We start from the raw sequence: 19,104 nt of genomic DNA, 5'->3' as shown, positions 1-19,104 counted from the left end.
GCAACCTGTTTGGGAAAACAGTGGACGATTCCCTACAAGCCATCAAGACGGACACAGAGACTGCCCGGGCTCTTGGTGTCCTCCAGCAACGACGTCGCCCTTTCGGAGCGGCAGAGGCAAACAGGATGCCTCCAAAGGTTCCGGCGGCGAATTTTCCACCTATCGTCAAGCGGCCCGTTCGTCGTCACAGGAAGCCTACAGGGGACGAGGCAAGTCGGGCGGACCCCGCCGTCGTCGCCAAGGAGGACAAGGCGGCAAAGCCTCGTCGAAGCAGGACTGAACCGGCTGTGGGGTCGGGCCCCCACCGAAGCACCCCGGTGGGAGGCCGGCTGGCGAGCTTCGTCAGCGTGTTGGAGTCCATCTCCACCGACCGTTGGGTGCTGGACGCCCTGGCCCAGGGTCACGCGCTCGTTTCTAAAGAAGTGCCCGCGCGTCCCCCCCGTGGCCAGGAAGGAACATCACGTCCCTCAACTTCTCTTGGAGGTAAAGGCGATGCTCAAAGGCGCCATCGAGCTCGTCCCAAAGAGGCGTCGGGGCTCCGGAGTTTACTCAAGTTAGTTCCTCGTGAAGAAGACGACGGGAGGATGGCGTCCCATCCTGGACCTACGATGACTGAAAAAATTCATCAAGGCACAGAAGTTCCGGATGGTCACCCTCCAGCACGTCCTGGGTCAACTGGAGGAGGACGATTTCCTGTTGTTGGATTTGGAGGATGCCTACTTCCATATCCCCATCCTAAAGGGACACCGAAAGTTTCTCAGATTCGTGGTCCAAGGGCGTCACTACCAGTTCAGAGCCCTTCCCTTCGGATTGAGGTCGGCACCCAGGGTGTTCACCAAGTGCCTCGCACCAGTGGCGGCGCGGCTGCACCTGGAGAGGATCCACGTCTACCCCTACCTGGACGACTGGCTCATCCGAGCAAAGACAAAGGAGCTCGCCGCGGAGCACACGGCGAGGACTGTCCAACTACTCACAGACCTGGGATTCTTCATAAACTACGCCAAGTCCCACCTGGTGCCCGCTCAAGACGCACTGTTTCTGGGAGCGAAGCTCGACACAGTAGCGCTTCTGGCCTCTCCGTCGGAGGAAAGGACGAGGGCCATCTTGGGCAAGGTGCAGCGGATGCTGGTTGCGGACGCGGCCAGGGTGAGGTCCATCAAGTCCCTCCTCGGAATGATGTCTTCTTGCATTTATCTCATCCGCCTGTGCAGGCTTCGGATGCGCCCGTTACAGGAGTTCCTGGACGCTCGCTGGATCCAGACGGGCAGCTTCGAGGAAGGATCACACTTGACGAGCGCTTCCGACGAGCGATCCGGTGGTGGGGCACCCGCGCGCATCTGACGGCGGGCATGGACTTCCAGACCCCGGACCACCAGAAGACAGTGACCACGGATGCCTCCCTGGAAGGGTGGGGAGCGCACACCGAAAATCTGCACGCGAGGGCCTTTGGCTGCCGACGGAGAAGTCCCTCCATATCAACGTCCTGGAACTCCGTGCAGTGTTTTGGGCCCTCAGGTCCTTTCTTCCGTCCCTCAAGGGCAAGGTGGTGAGGATCTTCACCGACAACACCACCACCATGTTCTACATCAGGAAGCAGGGCGGTACCAGATCCCCAGCCCTGTCCACGGAGGCTCAGTATCTGTGGCATTGGGTCGTCGCCCAAGGGATGTTTCTGGTGCCATTTCATCTGGCAGGGATAAAAAACACCATCGCCGACTCGCTCAGCAGGGAGCTGCGCTCGTGCCACGAGTGGGAACTGCAGCAGGATCTAGTGGACCGCCTCTTCCGACGGTGGGGCACACCCCAGATCGATCTGTTCGCGACAGCGTCGAACTCCAAGTGCCGGAGGTTCGCCAGCAGGTTTCCCCAGCCGAGGAGCATGGGCGATGATTTCTCGTTCCCCTGGGAGGGCCTGTTCCTATATGCGTTTCCTCCATTGCCGCTGCTGATCCGTCTCATCAACCAGCTCAAGAGGTCACGGTGCAGGATGATCCTCGCCGCACCTGCGTGGCCGAGGCCGATATGGTTCCCGGACCTTCTGGACTTGTCAGCGTCCCCGCCAATCAAGCTGCCAGTGGACGCGGATCTTCTCCAGGGAACGAGGCGCCATCCTCCACCACGACCCAAAGTCGCTGAACTTGCAGGCCTGGCTCCTGCAGCGTTAGAGTTTGGAGGTTACGACATACCGGCCGACTGCAGAGAGGTTCTTGCAAAGGCCAGGGCGTCCTCCACTCTTAAATGCTACGGACACAAATGGAAGAGGTTCTCTGTCTGGTGCCACGCACAGAAGATTAACCCTCTACGGATTACGGCTCCTCAAGTACTGCCGTACCTGCTGACGCTGGCCAAGGCTGGGCTGGCGCACGCTTCCATCAAGATTCATCTTGCTGCGATCTCCCGATACACCAGAACCACGGGACGGACGTCTTTGTGGTCTCGTCTGGTGAAAGAATTCATGAAGAGGGACTGTTCAGATCGTTCCCGCCGGTGAAGGCCCCGTCCCTGGCGTGGGAGCTCAACGTAGTGCTGACCAAGCTCATGGGACCTCCGTTCGAGCCTCTGCACTCAGCAGTTGAAGTTCTTGTCGTGGAAAACAGCATTTTTTAGGGCATCACCTCCGCACGACGGGTGGGAGAGATCCAGGCCCTTTCCTGCAAGCCCCCGTACTTGACTTTTCACGACACGAGGGTAGTGCTCAGGACGCACCCCTCCTTCATGCCCAAGGTGCCGTCGGACTTCCACCTCAACGAACCCTTGGTGTTACCTGTTTTCTTCCCGTCACCTTCGTCGCCGGCTGAAAGGACTTTGCACTCGCTGGATGTGGCTAGAGCGCTGAAGTTCTACGTGGACCGCACGAAGAGTTTGCGGAAGACGTCACAACTTTTTGTGAACTTTGGACCTGTCAATCAGGGGAAGGCTCTCTCGAAGGCTTCCATTTCCAGATGGCTCTCCGGCTGTATCATGTACTGTCATCGGTTGGCAAACCAACCGCTGCCTGGCCGTCCGAGAGCCCATTTCACCAGAGCGATCGCAGCTACCACGGCGTTCCTATCTGGTGTGCCCTTGCTGGACATCTGCAGGGCTGCTATGTGGAGGTCGACGCGCACCTTCACGAAATTCCACTGCGTCGATCGGGATTCCAGGGAGGAGTCGAGGGTCGGCCAAGCAGTGCTGCGCAACCTGTTCGCCTAAGGTGAGCCTGGTGAGGAGGGATGTAATGCTTAATGTTGAGCCTTTGCCACCTCCCGTGGTTGTGCATGTGTGTACTGCTATGTATTCTTTTATTCATGAGCATGTGAATCCATGCCAGACCCCATGCTGGAGAAGGAACAAGTTACTTACCTGTAACTGTTGTTCTCCAGCATGGGTCTGGCATGGATTCACATGCGAACCCTCCCGCCTACCCCTCTGCGGCTCTTCACTTGGTCATACTGCCACTTCACGTGCTACCAAATCTGAAGATGGCTGCCAGAGGCGGGGTTTAGGGAGATGGCAGTCATTGGCTGTGGTCAGTATGACGCAGAGATCAGTGATTGGTTACTACTACGAAAGACAGATCAGAAACTAAACTGATACTGATTTTTCTTTACCGAGGATTCCCAGCCTGACGGGGAATATTCATGAGCATGTGAAACCATGCCAGACCCATGCTGGAGAACAACAGTTACAGGTAAGTAACTTGTTCCTTCCAAAGCAATCGGGTCCAGACATTTTATTACCCGGTAGGGCTGTTATGCCGTCGTTTATTTCCTCTGTCGTGATGGGCGTTTCGAAAATGTCCCTTTCTTCACTGGGCATCCGATGCAATCCCAACTTTTCAATAGAAGTTGCTTAGAGATATGGATCCATCTCTTCTTGTTTCAGCAAGCCCACATGAAAGGACTTGTTAGGCAAAGTTTGAATGCAGTACCCTCTGGAAACACTACAAGCAACTATGACTACAGGTATAAGCAAAACCAACCTTTTGTACAAGTCTGTACTACACAGTTTTGGTAGCGTGTGGAGCAGCCAGGCTTATCTCAAGAGGGAATATGAGCTGTAATGTTACACAGAGGGTTAGAATCACAGGTGTTCAAATAAACTATTACACTCAAGGTTTCTTGGTTAAATACGTTTATTAACCAATCAGTTATAAAACATTCAATAGAAGGAGGCAATCAATATAACACACATATACACTTGAATACTCTACGTTCTAAGTTTCTAAATCAGGTAATACCCTTTTGGGATGGCACACAGACACAACCTACAATCACAATTAACTTTAGTAACAAGATTGCTGGGGACATGAATATCTTACTGTTGCATTCAGAATACTTTTTCAAGGGGAGTAAAAGGCAAAGGTATTCAAACAAGAAAGGTTACAATTATTCTCCGTGCAAATATTTTGAGTCCACCAGAAGAGTCAATTCAATTGGCTAGGCCAAAGTCAATGGGCTAAAGTCTTGGATAGGATAAAGCAGTTCTGGTAGTTAAAGGGAAAAGTCTCTGCACAAGTTCTTAGAAGTAGTTTGTAGCAAGAAGAATCATATGTTTTGTCACAAGCTGATTAGGGCTGTGTTGCGAAAGTTGCAAGCACTATCACCGTGAGAGGTAAGTACTCTGTCTGGTTTTACAGTACCTTACAAAGAAAGAGGCAGCTGATGACCTCTGTTCCTGGCAGTTCCTGCAGATCTTGCAGTTCCTGGGCCTCAGTCCTGGGGACAAGAGGGAGGACGTCGGGCGACTCCTGGACTGCACTGGGACAGTCAAAAACTTGCGACTGTCAAACTTCAATTTCGGTGGCTATAAGTAAAGCACACAAACTGGTGTCCCTCTCCCTGGTTCTATGGTTTCATGCAGCAACTCTGAGGAAATTCAACCAGCTCTGAGACGGGTGTCCAGGTAGCTTATTGGTGAGTTGATTGGTCCCACTAACTCAGAGGAGAAGTCCTTGCAGGGGCTTCTCTGTTGATGCGAACTTGGCGATTTGGACCTGCAGCAGGGCTTCACCGGGCAAACCAACGGTCTAGGAGTTGCACAGCTGTCCTCTTCAAGCTCCTCTTCAGTTCCTTCGTTCCAGTGGTCGACGCTGCCTTCCAAGCCAAGAGACTCCCCTTTTATTCAGTTCTCTCCCATTCATTCCAGCCTAGCTGTCACGCACCCAGCAGGGATTGCGGTCCTTGCCGGACAGTCAGCCAGCCAGTCACCAGAGAGTGGATTTGGTTCTCCTAGGAGACAAAGCACAGAATTTTGGGCACCTCCCTTGCTTCCTGCCCACCCCAGACACTCGGGCGCCAGAGGCGGTCTTCACTCTTGAATCCCGCCAAAGGCGAATGATCAAAGAGACCAAACCTGGTTTGGCACGCAGACACAAACTCTAGAAGGACATTTCCACAAAGAAATGGAGAAAAAAGAAGACCAGGACCTGTTTAAACAAAGGAAGCTCAGACGCCATCTTGAAAAACATGGTTCCTCACGATTATCGTTACTGGAAAAATCATGGTAGTTCATTGTAAAACCACTTCCACCAGCCATTCTGAGAGGAAAGGGTAGCATTTGACTGCTACATGAGTATCTAGACACAGGGGATACTAAGTAACCCCTCCAGCACTCTATTGTAAGATAGGGTGTGCTGGGTCTAGGAATTTACAGACTAGTAAAGTCAATTTCACTTTACTTACTCTGGGAGACAGTAGTTTATCCCAGAGAAGGTATTTAAACCTTGGGAAAGCCTGAAAAGGTATCCCTGTGCCACTGCACTGAGGCATAACCAGAGAAAGCACGAGTAAAACATATCAAAATACATGAGAGAGTGGGGAAAAATGCTCTCACTCTCTCTAGGTAAGAACATAAAGTCCTCCTAATCCAGCAAAGTAGCTGGGGGTCTCTAAGGTGAAGGGAATCAGCACATTTTTGAGAATTCTCCCTAACTGGACTCCATACCACCTTAATTTGTCAGTGGTATGTAGCGTGCCCTGATTGTCTTGTAGTTGTGATATAATTACAGGTTCTCTGCTTCCGCAGTTCGGCTGTTAAAAGGCAGTTAGCCTTTCCCACTTGAACATAGTATGTTTGGTTAGTGTTCAGCAAGGTTTGAGCGGAGCTATCTGCCACATCTGCCTCCAACTGCCCTGACCTTTTGCAATGCCCGTAGTGTTTTGTGAGATTGCTTACCTTTGTGCTGTGATTCTGCTGTTTTAACCTCCCTCTCCAGTTCCTTTTGCGGTGCTTCCTTCCCCTCTCATATATGCTGTGGCATGAGAATTAAATTCCAAAGACTGATCTGCAAATGGATTTTCCTCCTTTGTGAAAAGTTCAGTGAGCAAAAAGCGATGGCTGCAGACTCTCAAAGTGGGATAAAAACACAGAACAGGTTATCATGCCATGTTCTTTCTCGAGAGGGGCGCCTGCACCCTTCTTTGGATTCATTTTATGGGATAAAGCTACAAGCCATCTTATGCTTTGTGCATTTTGACATGCATAAGCTACCTTTGGGACCAAACCATAATAAGTGCAACCTTTCTTTGTAAAACTTAATACATTTGTGGACTAAAATATTTAATAGTACTAGTTATACATCTTTATCTTCTTGATCTAGGATGTACATGAATTCTTGCTATTGGTTTTAAACTTGTGAGCTCATCTGGTATTATGCATGCACTAAATCGAAATGTCTGTTTCTTACAGTGAAGGTCCGAAGGCAGTTGCAGCTCCACGTCCAGATAGATTGGTGAACCGTCTCAAAAGCATTACGTTGGATGATGCTAGTGCACCTCGTCTAATGGTTCTTCGTCAGCCAAAGGGACCTGATGACACAAATGTATGTTTAGAACCCTTTGTGAACCAGAATTTCTATGCTGCTCTTGCTCAATGTCCGGTTTAATGTTTTATTTTAGATTCCTTTCTTCTAACTGCTGTAATTTTATACCATGCAACACCCATTCCAATGATACTAAATTTAGTGTCCTAGATGAGAGGAAGGGCTAAGTCGGCCCTGTCATAATTCAAATGAGTTTCCTCCTCTGTGTCAGAACGGATTACCCATAAGCTATGCATTCTAATGGATTCCTTCTTCCCACTGGTTCCTCATCTGATACTCTATTTCCAGCACAGCAGTTTTTTCTGAAACCTTTCTGCCACCACGGGGCTGCAGGGGAGCTCCAAATCTGCTTATCCCGACTTTTATCCCAATGCTTCTATCTGGGTCGCAGCCTCTGGCGTGGGAACGCCCCGCCATGGCCCTGCCCCCTGTCGCCTCACCCCAGTCCCTTTTTCCGCATGGACAGTCTCGGACCTGGCAGCCACCACAGAGACTCTTTTTTTTAAAAGTTCCGCTTGCGCCCCGTTTCTGTTTTTCAAACTTATTTAATCTTCCTTCGGTGCCTCGCCTCCCCAGCGCATGTCGGCTGCAGGAGAATTCACAAGATGTCTCATTCGACCGCTCGTTGCTGGCCTCTGACGCCCATGCACTCTAGCTTGAGTGTCTGGTGTTATGGAGAATTCCCATTTCTGTGCCAATTCCCTTCAACCTTAGAGACCCCCAGCTCTTTTGCTGGACTTTAAGACTTTTCATTTTTACCCTGGAGTGAGCATGACCTTTTTCTCGCTCATGTATTTTTGATCTGATTTGGATTGTTTCCTTTTTTTTTTTTTTTTTTTTTGGAGCCTGACAAACTCCATATGCATCTACTTTTTGTATGGTGACGCACATCACCTTCAGTGCAGTGTGACTGAGAAATCCTTTGGATTTCTCTTAAGGTTTGAATACCTTTTCTTGGGTGTGAACTACAGTTCACAAGAATAGTAAAGTGAAATTGTCTTTACTTTTTCTCTTTGTAGGTCCAGCACACCCCATCTTATGTGGCGTGCTGGTGGGGGGGGGGCATGCAGAGGAGGGGGGTTACTTAGTAGCCCCTTTTCGTACTTACTCATGTAACACTTTTTGTTGCCCTCACTACTTGAAATGGCTGGTGAAAGTGGTTTAATTTTCCTACCATTGTGCTTTTCTTCCGCAGGCTGACTCCTCAGCTGCAGGATAGCACCCATGGGTGACCATTGTGAAAAAAATGGCCTGGTCTTCTTTTATTGCCATTTATGGTTTGTGAGGTCTTTATTGGGTTTTACTCTGGGCGCCAAACCATGTTTAACCCTTTTTGTTCGTTTTGCCTTTGGCAGGCTTCAGTACTGAAACCTGCCTCTGGCTCCAGTGTGTCTGCAAGGGCAGGAAGTGAGGGAGGTGCCCGAAATTCCATCCTTCATCTCGGGAGCAACCTGAATGCACCCAGTCCTAGCTAGCTAGCTGGCTGGCTATCCTTGCAGGAAAGCAACCATGCTGCGTGAGTGGCTGCTAGGCTGTGAATGAATGGTAGAAACCTGCATAAAAGGCGAGGCTTCTTGGACTGAAGACTGAGTCGACCACTGGGAAGAACACCCTGACGAAACAGTGAACAAAGCTTGCTCACTGTCCTGGACCATTGAACTGCCCGGTGAAGCCCTGCTGCTGTGCTGAAACTCATTTTTCTGATTGACTAGAGAAGCTGCGGAAAGGGCGACATCTTCCCTTGGCTAGTGGGACCAACTAACCCAGAGACAAACTTTGCTGGAAGACCTTCCCCAACTGGCTGTACTACTTTGCTGCTGCTGGAATCAAGTGCCAGGGGTCAAGAAATCCGTAATCGAGTGCAACGTCTGTAAGCTGGCCAAAAGCTCCAGGGGTCTCCTGAGGACGCTCCCGAAGCCGGACGACCCAAGCTAGAGTCACCTCAGCAGAGTGCTGGACTGGAGGTGAAGGAAGCCCAACCGAAGTCCAAGAGCCGCAAAGTGCAGCTGATCCAAAGAAAGCCCGTAGATGCTGCGCCAACATTTTGAATTGTTGCTGTGCAGGAGTGCTCCAGATGTCCTCCCTCTTGTCCCCACGACTGAGGCCCAGGAACACAGGATCTGCATCACTGGATCCTCTTCTAACCAAAGGTACTGTTCTGACTTTGGGGTATTTATCTGTAGTTCTGCTCTTCTCCGTTGAGACTTGCAATAGCTGCTTTTCCATAGTTGATTTCAGCTGTAACTTTCACAAGTGTAACAGCTTGTGGCCCAACATTGATTTTCTACAACAAACTCTCTAGCTTTGTGGAAGACTTTTTGCTATCTAAGAAGTGCCTCAGCTCCATAGACTGTGCTCCAATTGACTTTGGCTGTCCGAGCTCCCTGCAGACTCTCCTGGTTCATTGACCGATTCTTACTGTCCCTCGTAGGTGATATATTGGTTCTTCACTAATATTGCTGGGAAAGGTTTTTAACTAGACTTCATTGGGAGATTCACATGCTCTGAGAACCTGTTCAACCTTTTTCCCTCCTTTAACCTTTCCTTTCTACCAACCTCCGAATTTTACAAAGTACACAAGTGATACGTAAATGCCAATACTGTCCTAGTTAGTGAAGTCACCTCAGGGTGTGGGAAGTGAGTATGAAACCTCTCTAAAGAGTAGCTACTAGCTTTGCCTTGATTCTCCGAATGTATTTTGAAGTTTCGTTTTTATTGTTGCACATTGCCATTTTCAAAGAATGCTTATTTAAAACTGACTGTAAAATAATTAATTATTTTACTAGAAAACCTTGAGTGTGTTATTTGGATACTTGTATTGGTGAATTTCAATGCTACAGCCCACATTTACCCCTCTTGAGATGTCTGGCTGCTCAGTCACTCTACCAACTTGTGTAGTACAGACCTGTACCAATAGGTGGGGTTACCAAATACCAAGAGGACAAGGCTGGTGTAGTCTCCCCCACGGTTACTACATCAAATCTTGCTTAACATCTGGGTCCTGACTAACGCTGGGGCGCATGTTCGGCTTGCAGCGCTCTCGGTCACAGGGCATTGACAAATTGGTTGTCGCAGTGGCGGGAGATCTTTCACTCTTCTTCTCCGGCGCACCTTAAGGACTTCAGCTACAGGACCTCTTGTCAAGACTAGGTAGTCCGTCTGTTCAGCACTGCTCCTCAGCTTGGCCACTCCTTCCCCAGGCTTCCCACAGACAAGGGTTCCTTGGATTCAGGTTCTGGCAGGCCCGAGTACAACCAAAGAAGTGGTGGGTGAAAGGTTTTGAATACATCTGAACCACTGGCATTGCTCTGGGCAACCTTTCACATCACCTTTTGCTCCTACGTCCTGTCCCCTTTCCTCCATATTGCATGGGTGTCCCTTGCTAGTGACGGGAGACACAACCTTTTTCAACAGCAAAAATCTTATTCCCCTTTAAATTTAGAGGCATGCTGGGGCACGACCATCGGTGTGTGCACTCCCCTGAGTCCCCCAGCAGCTTTGCTGGATTTTTGGGGTTTATTTTTCTTCTCCTGCCAAGAGTGAGACTCTTTTACCCTCACTCTTGGACATGATTTGAGTGTATTCCTGTGACTTGTAATGTGCTTATGGGCTTTGGGGTACTTTTTTCCCCATAGGCTATCATTGGTTTTTGTATGTGTTACACAGCACCCTCAGTGCAGTAACACAGGGGTGTCATAGTGACCCCCAAACATAGACTCCATACCCTGGGACTGACTACTGTCTCCCTGGGCATGTAAAGTCACCATTGAATTTACTAGTCTTAAATTGTGAACAGGACCAGTACAAACCATCATACTGTGGAATTACTGGTAGGGGCAATTAGATTGCCCCTGGGTCTGTTTGTCGAGGGGGTACTGTCCCGTCCCCCCTCGCCGAGTTTCTGGCTGGTGGCACTGGATACCACGGAAATATTCCACCGGAATATTTCCCAATGGGATTTCCCATTGATTTTAATGCACCACTTTTTGGTGCAATGTTAAAGATACCGCCGGTTTATTTAATAATTCACCGGTTGGGATTTTTTGCCAGAACTCGCCGCCAAAATGGCGTCTGGGTTCACTTCAGTAACCCTGAACCCGGGTCGAGCCTTTGTTCCACTTTTGGCGGGCTTCTGCACAGAAGCCCTCCAAAGTGGTGCCACTGTGTCTGGGTCTACAGGATGTGTGGGAGGGGGATTTAGGCACCCTGGACTGAGTTGCCTTGGCAACTCGTCGCACTCTTGTGTGATTGGCCCAGTGGTGAGCCCCCCGGCTCACCACTTAGCATGTTTGAGTGACAGCTAGGACTGGTGAATGGGGGTTTGCTGCATAAAAGCAGGGCTTTGGGGACTAGAACTTCAGAAGTCGCCACAGGACCTAATAAGCAGAAGAGGGAGAAGCTGAGCCGACCTGCCACGACGACACCACCAGTGGAGCCCTGCGGAACCGTCTCACCACTTCCCGACGACAGAGATGATCTCCAGTCCGGAGAGTCTTCTTCCCTTGACTGGTGGGGACAACCAGTTTTCGCCTTCTTTTCGCCTCCCTGGAGCATCTCGTGGCCGCCTTGCCTGTGCCAAGCACCCCGGCAACCGGAATACCACTTTTTACCTCTACCGCGAAAGAGGGGTAACATCCTTTTAACCGGAAAACTCTGCGGCTGGTTTCTTCCCTGGTAGTGCAACGACCTTCAGCTTTCCTCCACATCGAGATCTTCTCTTCCTCTGGACGACGCCGCAACTTGCACCCACTACCAGGAACTGCCACCGCTGGAGGATCCTTTCCATTTTGAAGGTACTGTGTTCCGCCCGGCTTCCCTTGCCACCGATTGTACGAGGTAGATTTAGGCCTCGGCTTTCGACCCTGGGTTAGCCTGGGATACCCTAACTAAACTTTTCTAAGCTTAACAGAACTTTTCTCTTCACCTGTAAAGACTTTGGAGACTTTGTGACATTGTGTGATCTTGGGCATATTTGGCCTGGCTCTTCCTAAAGTGGGCCTGGCACTGAACTTCCTTGCTCCTCAATAGACTGCCTTCTCTAATACTTACTGTGGTTCTCTGAAAAGTGTTTTGCTGTATTGCTTTCTTAATTCTGCCTTTTCCCTCCCTTTTTAAACAACTTGTTGGAGTGCCATCTAACGTTAAGCGCTCACCTCTGTCTGGAAATAAGTGGTGTTAACTAAGACTTGTCCAACAAATAACTAGGGATGTACATATAGTAATTAGGACTGTGTTTTGAATTTACTTACCTTTTTTATGCTAGTGTAATTTACAAGTGTCTTTTAAATAAATAATGATATACTTTTACACAAGCTCTGGTCAGTGTTTGCTTGTGCTACTGTGCCTCTGTACCTATTATGTATGCTCTGTATACTGCCTAACTCTTCTTGAGGAAAGTCTGACTGCTCAGCCACAGCTAACAAGTGAATCTGTGTGGTGCAGACTGCTACCAAGTGGGTTTACTGCCAAACACCTGTAGTCTTAAATCTTTTGCAGTGGTCCCTAAGGGAACTGCACAGGTTTCTGCCTAACACCTACCAGTCCTGAGGTGCAGGGGAGGCCTCAAGCTCCACCGCCAAGAGTCCTGGAGGGCGGTCCCAGTGCAGCAAGCACCACAGCACAGGCAGGTGGCATGCAGCCTGACAAGATGGCTGCCGCGCCAGACAAAATGGCCGCTCATCCTATACCGCCCCCTATGCGGAGCAGGTGGGAGAACGAGTTTCAAGGCGGGACTAGTCTTCACCAGGTACGTGGCTTAATGCATATTCTTCAGCGTCGCAAGACAGATACAGCCTGCAGGCAACAAAGCAGTGTACGCTCAGCCACCTCAGAGCCCTACTCCTACACACCTAGCGCCCCACCGGCCTGTGAGGACAGATTCTTCATGAAATATTGCACTTATGAGATCCCCTCAGATGGGCACCATCCTTCGGGATGTGATCAGGGACATGCTACCTTCTGTCCGACCCCCTGCGTGCCCATAGTCATTCCTCCTATGGCTCCAGCACCTCAGGCCCCCTGCTCAGCCTCTGCGTCCCACGCTGACCCCCTGAGTTCCGTCTCCTTGGCCTCCTGGACCCGAGGTGGTTCCATACCAGCCTCCGCAGCAACAGCTGTCCCCGGTCGCCACACATCAACCTTTCGGTGCCCAGTACTCAGCACCCTGTCCCTGACCAGCCAGACACCCTGTTGGACACTGATTAGGAGGACCCCCCAACACACCGTCTTCGGGCAGGGCTTTCCATGATCAACTTGCCGGTCTGGCCGAATACTTGGGACTCCCACAACCTGAGGTTGAACAACCAGGGGTGGGGGGTCCTGGCCGAAAGTGTTCACACTACGCCCCACGGCTATAACAGGGATTCCGATGCAGAAGGACGTTGTCGCCTTGGGCAAGAATAGATGGCTCAAACCGCATTTGGTGCAGCCCACCAATCAGCGCCTCAACGTCAAGTATAGGCAATTGAAGGGGGATACTCTTGCTATCGACACACCCTCAACCGCACTCTTCAGTGATTGCCGCAGCTTCCATCTATTCTAAGCCTCAGTCTCCCTCGGCCACCTCGTCCTCAGCCCAGCTAGGCAAGGAGATGATCTTGGAGGCATATGGAAAGGTGGTCTACTCCAGTGCCTCTCTGCACCTTTGGTCTAATGCGGGCGCCATGCTCGCAGCCGTTAACAAGAGGCTTTGGCAGGAAAAACACTTCCTGCCGGAACTTCCAGTACAGTGTCAGGGCTCTTCAAGCAGAATTGGTGTCCCTAGACGACATGGAGTCTACACTGGTGCATATAGACACCTCAGGCTGTGCCATCTGCATCGCCACGGACATGGGAAGGACTGCCTGCGGGCTACCAAGTTGAATCCGGATGTTCGGGAGCCCATATTGGACCTTCCATTCGAGAGTAGCGTCCTCTTCCATTCTACCACCGATGAGGAACTCGATAAGAAGAACAGTTCCCAGACTGTGAAATTCGTATCTATCCTCACCGCGGCTTCCGGGGCTTCCAGGAACGAAGGTCCAGGCAGCCGGACCGATTCCCAACTCGACACCGCCGCAGACACAAGGCGGGGGAATAAGGGATACTTTCAGTCCCCCTCGTCAGCCCCAGCCTCAGAGGGAAAGAAGGCATGACATTCCCCTCTGGGTTCACGTGTCTCTGGTTGGGTGGGCGGGGGATGGGCAGGTACAGGGCAGGCTTGCCCTTCATGCACCGTCTTGGCGCATGGTCCCCCTGGATTCTCTGTAGTGTCCACGGGTTACCGCCTTCCGGTTCCTCTCTCCTCCCCTCCATTCCCACAGATTGGGAAAACAACTGTGTTGGCAGAAATTTGATCGCTCGTAGAGAGCCAGGCAGCGGAGGAAGTTGCAGCGCCCCCCCACCCCCATCCAGCAGGGTACAGGCTTGTATTCCAGGATTTTCGCCATACACAAGAACCAGGCTGGCCTGAGAGTTGTGTTGGACCTTTCCACCCTGAACCTTTACCTCCCTCTTCAAAAGTTGAAGAGGGTTACCCCATCGCTTATTGCAGCAACACTGCAAGTGAAACTGGATGTGCTCCCTGGATCTGAAGGACTCGTACCTGTCACAATTTGGCAGCCTCTTCGGTCCTTTCTGAGGTTCAGGATCATGGGCTTCCATTTCCAATACAAGGTTCTACCCTTTGACATCAATTCAGCACCAAGGGTCACCAGGCTTAGGAATGCAGTAGCAGCCCTTTTCGGGGCCCAGGGTCACCATGTCTATCCATACCTAAATGGCTGGCTCTCCAGCGCGAGACCCCCGGAGGCAGTCCATCACACCTCCCCTGCCCTCGTGAATATGCTATACGAATTGTGATTTTTTTTTTTTTTTTTCCATCAATCTCAGGAAGTCACAGCTGCAGCCAGCGCATTCTCTGGCGGTTCTGCGCTTCATCTAGGACACAAGCTCCGAGTTTTTTACTCGGAGGGCATAAAGAGGGCCACTGGCTATTTTCTCAGCAGAGCGGGGACCTCAGCATGGTAGTACCAGCACCTCTTTGGTATCATGGCGGCATTTCTACTGGCAGTGTCTCACACAAGGCTCAAAATAAAATTACAGCTGCACCTCGCAGCCTCATGGAGTCCGGAGTGGGGTACCCAGGCGGAACTAGTCAGCATTCCTCCCTTTCTCCACCAGGGCCTTGCCTTGTGGAGCGTGGACGGCAACTTGCGGCTAGGGAGACCCTTTCAGCAATCGGCACCACGGCTTAACATCGCCACGGATTCCTCTTTGGAGGTCTGCGGGGCTACCCGGGACAACCACAGCGTCCATGGAGTCTGGTCCCTTCAGGAGTCAGGAGGCCGATATCAATTGGCTAGAGCTCAAGGCGATTCTGGCTCACTCGGGGCCTTTCTGACGCTTATTAGTGGCAGGATGATCCTCATTCAAACAGACAAATCCACCAGTATGTATCACATTAACAAACAGGGTGGCACCAGGTCTCCACCCCTATGCAGCCTGGCCATCAGCATTGGAGGAGGACAGACTCAGCAGATTGGGTGTGGACAATTATGACGGCAATTGAACAATCTGGTCCTTCAGGGGTTCTTCAGCAGATGGGGCAGCCCCAGGTGGATCTCTTCGCCACCTGGTAAAAATAGGAAGTGCCCCAGGTTGCCTCCTCGCAGGGACAGGGCCTAGGCTCCCTGGGCAACACCTTACAGTTGCAGTGGAACAGCATGAACGCATATGCATTTCCGCCCATTTCCCTGGCCCACTGGGTGATCTGCAAGGTAAGAGCGTTCCGACACCTCAGCATCATTCTGATGGCTCTGTGGTGGCCGGCAAGACCAGGGTTCTCATAGCTGCTCAACCTGTCGGACCAGCATCTGATTTACCTGCCATTGGGCCCAGCTCATCTTCTGGCGCAGCAAGGAGGGAAGGGTCATCCACCCCGCTCCACAGAAGTTAGCCCTCGCAGCGTGGTTCCTGAACAGGTCACATTGAAGCATCTGTCGCAGGTGAACCTGGACATCATAAAATGTGCTAGGAGCAATGCTACCAGGAGCCAGTACAAAAGCAAGTGGTCTAGGTTTTGCCACTGGGCTGATTTTAAGGAGGTTGATCCTCACTTGCTCACTGGACGATGTGCTATCTTTCTCTGTGCTCCTAGCACACTCTGGACTACAGGTAGACACATGCCGCACCTATCTAGCGGCAATCGTAGCCTACTGGAATTCCAAGGAGGAATTTTTTTTCTCTTCCTCCAACCTGGCAGTTAAGACATTTGGTGGGCCTCACCAGGCTCTACCTGCCTATCAAGAAGCCACACCTGTGTGGGACCTCCACATAGTGTTGGGCGCTGTGGTGCATAAACCTTTTGAGCCTATGGCATCCGCGGACATCAGGCTGATCACCATGAAGACAGCCCTTTTTGGTGTGTCTTTAATCTACACGTTATGTCGGCGAGATCCAAGCTCTTGTGGCCTCTGAGCCCACACTACCTTTCAGAGGGACAAGGTGGTCCTCCAAACGCATCCCGTGTGCCTTCCTAAGGTGATAGTACTCCCTTCTTTCTTTGTAGACCCCAAGATCGAAGCTCCGAGTCCTGCGCTGTTTAGATGTTAGGAGAGTGCTTAAGTTCTATCTGGACAAGATCAAGAGCTTCTGCAAATCTGTGCCTCTATTTATCACCTTTGGCGGGTCAAGGCCCAGATATCGGGCTTACAAGGCCTCCATACCGAGATGGATGGTGGCAACCACTAAGGAGGCATCTGAGGGGCAGCACAAGCCTGGCAAACATGCATGTTCATGCTGCCAGAGCCAAGGCCACGGCAGTCGCATTCCAGACGCACGTTCCGTGGCAGTTCATTAGCAGGGCAGCCAGGTGGGCCACTCCCTCTGCCTTTTGTAAGCACTACTGTTCGGATGCCGGCTCCAGGTCAGCTGCGGCGTTCAGGCAGCAGTATTAAGGAACTTGTTTTCTTAAGGAGGGTCACCGCCACCCTGGGGCTACATTCAGTTGTAATCGCCCATACTGTATGGAGGAAAGGGGACAGGACGTAAGAGTAATTAGAAGTTACTCACAGTAGTGACTAACATACTCTTAGTCCCCTTTCCTCCATACGTCCTACCATCCTCCACCCTAATGAAACTGGTGTCATTAAGCAATGTTAATCTATTGTCGACGCGTCTATGGGGACGGAGGTGTGGTGCTGGAGGGCTGAATCAGGGCAGCACATCCTCCCAGACCTCTGCGCCTCTAAATTTAAAGAGGAAGACTGTTTTCTGGTGAAAAAGGTTGTTTCCCGTCCATAGGAAGGGACACCCATGCAGTATGGGGGAAAGGAGACTAAGGTAGAGAGAGAGTATGTTAGTCACTACAGTGAGTAACTTGTCACTTCATGCCCTCCTGCAAAGGATTAAAAAATGAGGGAGAGGCCCGTGTCGGCGCCTGCCAGGCTGGCTGCCATCTTGAATTCAACTCTAGGCTCGCCTGTGCTCTCGTCCATCGAGTGGGCTTTGCACAAGATCCCAGCCCCCTTCCCCTCTGGAAGTGGCAGCGGATTCCTTGGTACAGGTACCTGGTCTCCTCGGGGTACATCTACTTATTGCAGCCTTATGGCTAGATGCCTCAGGCATCGCGGCACTTTGACCAGGAACTGAGACCCAGTGCTTCAGCAGGCTGGGTCGTTAGGGGACCCAGTCGCTAGCGAGGACCGCTTCTTTCAGCATTTCCTCATCCTCCAGCGTTCCCCTAAGATGACTGGGTTCCTAAAGGACACAGTGAAGAATGTGGTCCTGCAGGTGATGCCTCCCCGGAAGCCTCCTCTGGGTGGTGGTCCTGTTCCTCCAGCGCTGCTGGTTCCAGTGCCAGGCCCTACCCTTTGAGGATGATGATGATGCCCAGGACAATGAACCCTAGACATCCGTTAAGGCCTTTCATGACTGCCTTCAGGGCCTGGTGGAGGTCTTGGGGGTCCCTCTGCCCGAGGAAGCCCCACAGGAGTCGGTAGTGCTTAGGCAATCGCACCACAGTCCGGTCTGGCATCCCTCTCCAGAAGGATGTCCTGCGGGTAGCAAGAGGTCTGGGAGAAGCCCAGGGCCAATGCCCAGATGAACACAAAGTTGGACAGCAGGTTCAGGCTGACAGATGGGGGAGTCAATCCTACTGGCCTCCCACCCGCAGCTGCATTCTTCAGTGGTGGCTGCGGTCTCAATATATTCTAAAACCTAGTCTGTAGTCTTCCTCCATGCCTCAAAGTCTCCTTCAAGGCCGGTCTGACGGATGCCCGGGCCGTTGCGCAGAACTTCATGGAGTCTTCAGTCTCCCAAATCGACACAGCCAGCAGAGGGCTGTGCCTCGGTGTCGAGATAAGGCAAACTTGGATGCAAGCCACTAAGTTTTTATCTGGTGTGCAAGAGCGGATCCTGGATCTGCCCTCTGAGGCCGTGGACCTCATTCATTCGTCAACCGTTGACGAGTTGAAAAAGAGAACCTCCACTCAAAAAAGCCAGGTCCTTGGTCATCCTGAAAAAGCCTGGGCAGAAGTCCATCCGGCAGTCTCACGGTAGGACCGAATTCCAACCCTTTGATTTCACTGGCTTCAAGGGGTTCCAGGAGTGCGGTACACAGAGGCCGGACAGGTCTTCCAGCGGCAACAGGAAGAAGCAACAGAGAACTTTGCGTGGGTTTTTCTGCTTGCCCTCCTCTGACCCAGCCTCTGCCAAGAAACCATGACGTCCATGTCTGTGAACTTAGTGCTCCAGCGGGGGTGGGGGAATCTGGCTCTTTTCAAGGACACATTGCAGCAGCTTTTCAAGAACCTGTGGATGCGATCTGTGGTCTCCACGGACTCCAGCCTTCCTCTTCCTTTCCCTCCATCATCCTCTCCTCCTTTGTCATATCAATTCCCCCGCTCTTTTTTGGGCGGGCCTTTCACTGTTAGTGGCAGGAGATAGAACCAGAACCTCAGACAGGAGCTCCGGTTTCTACTCCAGGATTTTTGCGGTACCCAAGAACTATGCTAGCCTGAGGGTTGGCCTGGACCAGTCCATTCTAAATCGGTCTTTACCGCTAGAACGCTTCAAGATGATTACCCCTGCGCACATAGTCTCTGCGCAGTGGACTGGATGTGTTGCCTGGATCCAAAGGATGTGTACCTGCATGTGCCCATTTACCAGCTGCATCAGAAGTTTCTGTGGTTCACAATTGTCATACCACTTTTAGTACAAGGTGCTGCCTTTTGGCTTGAAATCGGCCCCTGTTGTCTTCACAAAGTTGATGAAAGCCATGCCTGGTGGTCTCCACTTAGCATGCCATCACCTATACCCCTATC

At 51.4% G+C, this 19,104-nt stretch overlaps 1 protein-coding gene across 6 annotated transcripts in view; it reads left to right on the top strand.

Moving 5' to 3' along the window:
- CSDE1 (cold shock domain containing E1) overlaps window positions 1–19,104 on the top strand; it is a 1,384,522-nt gene that overhangs the window by 1,209,978 nt on the left and 155,440 nt on the right. For all 6 annotated transcript variants that reach the window (XM_069633412.1, XM_069633411.1, XM_069633408.1 and 3 more), the window contains one exon: window positions 6,670–6,802. In XM_069633412.1, coding sequence (XP_069489513.1) covers window positions 6,670–6,802 — 133 coding nt within the window. The remainder of the gene's footprint in view (window positions 1–6,669; window positions 6,803–19,104) is intronic.

Source organism: Ambystoma mexicanum, chromosome 13 (assembly GCF_040938575.1).
Source record: "Ambystoma mexicanum isolate Mex_15411 chromosome 13, UKY_AmexF1_1, whole genome shotgun sequence".
Taxonomy (NCBI): domain Eukaryota; kingdom Metazoa; phylum Chordata; class Amphibia; order Caudata; family Ambystomatidae; genus Ambystoma; species Ambystoma mexicanum.
This window is presented reverse-complemented; position numbering and strand designations above follow the sequence as displayed.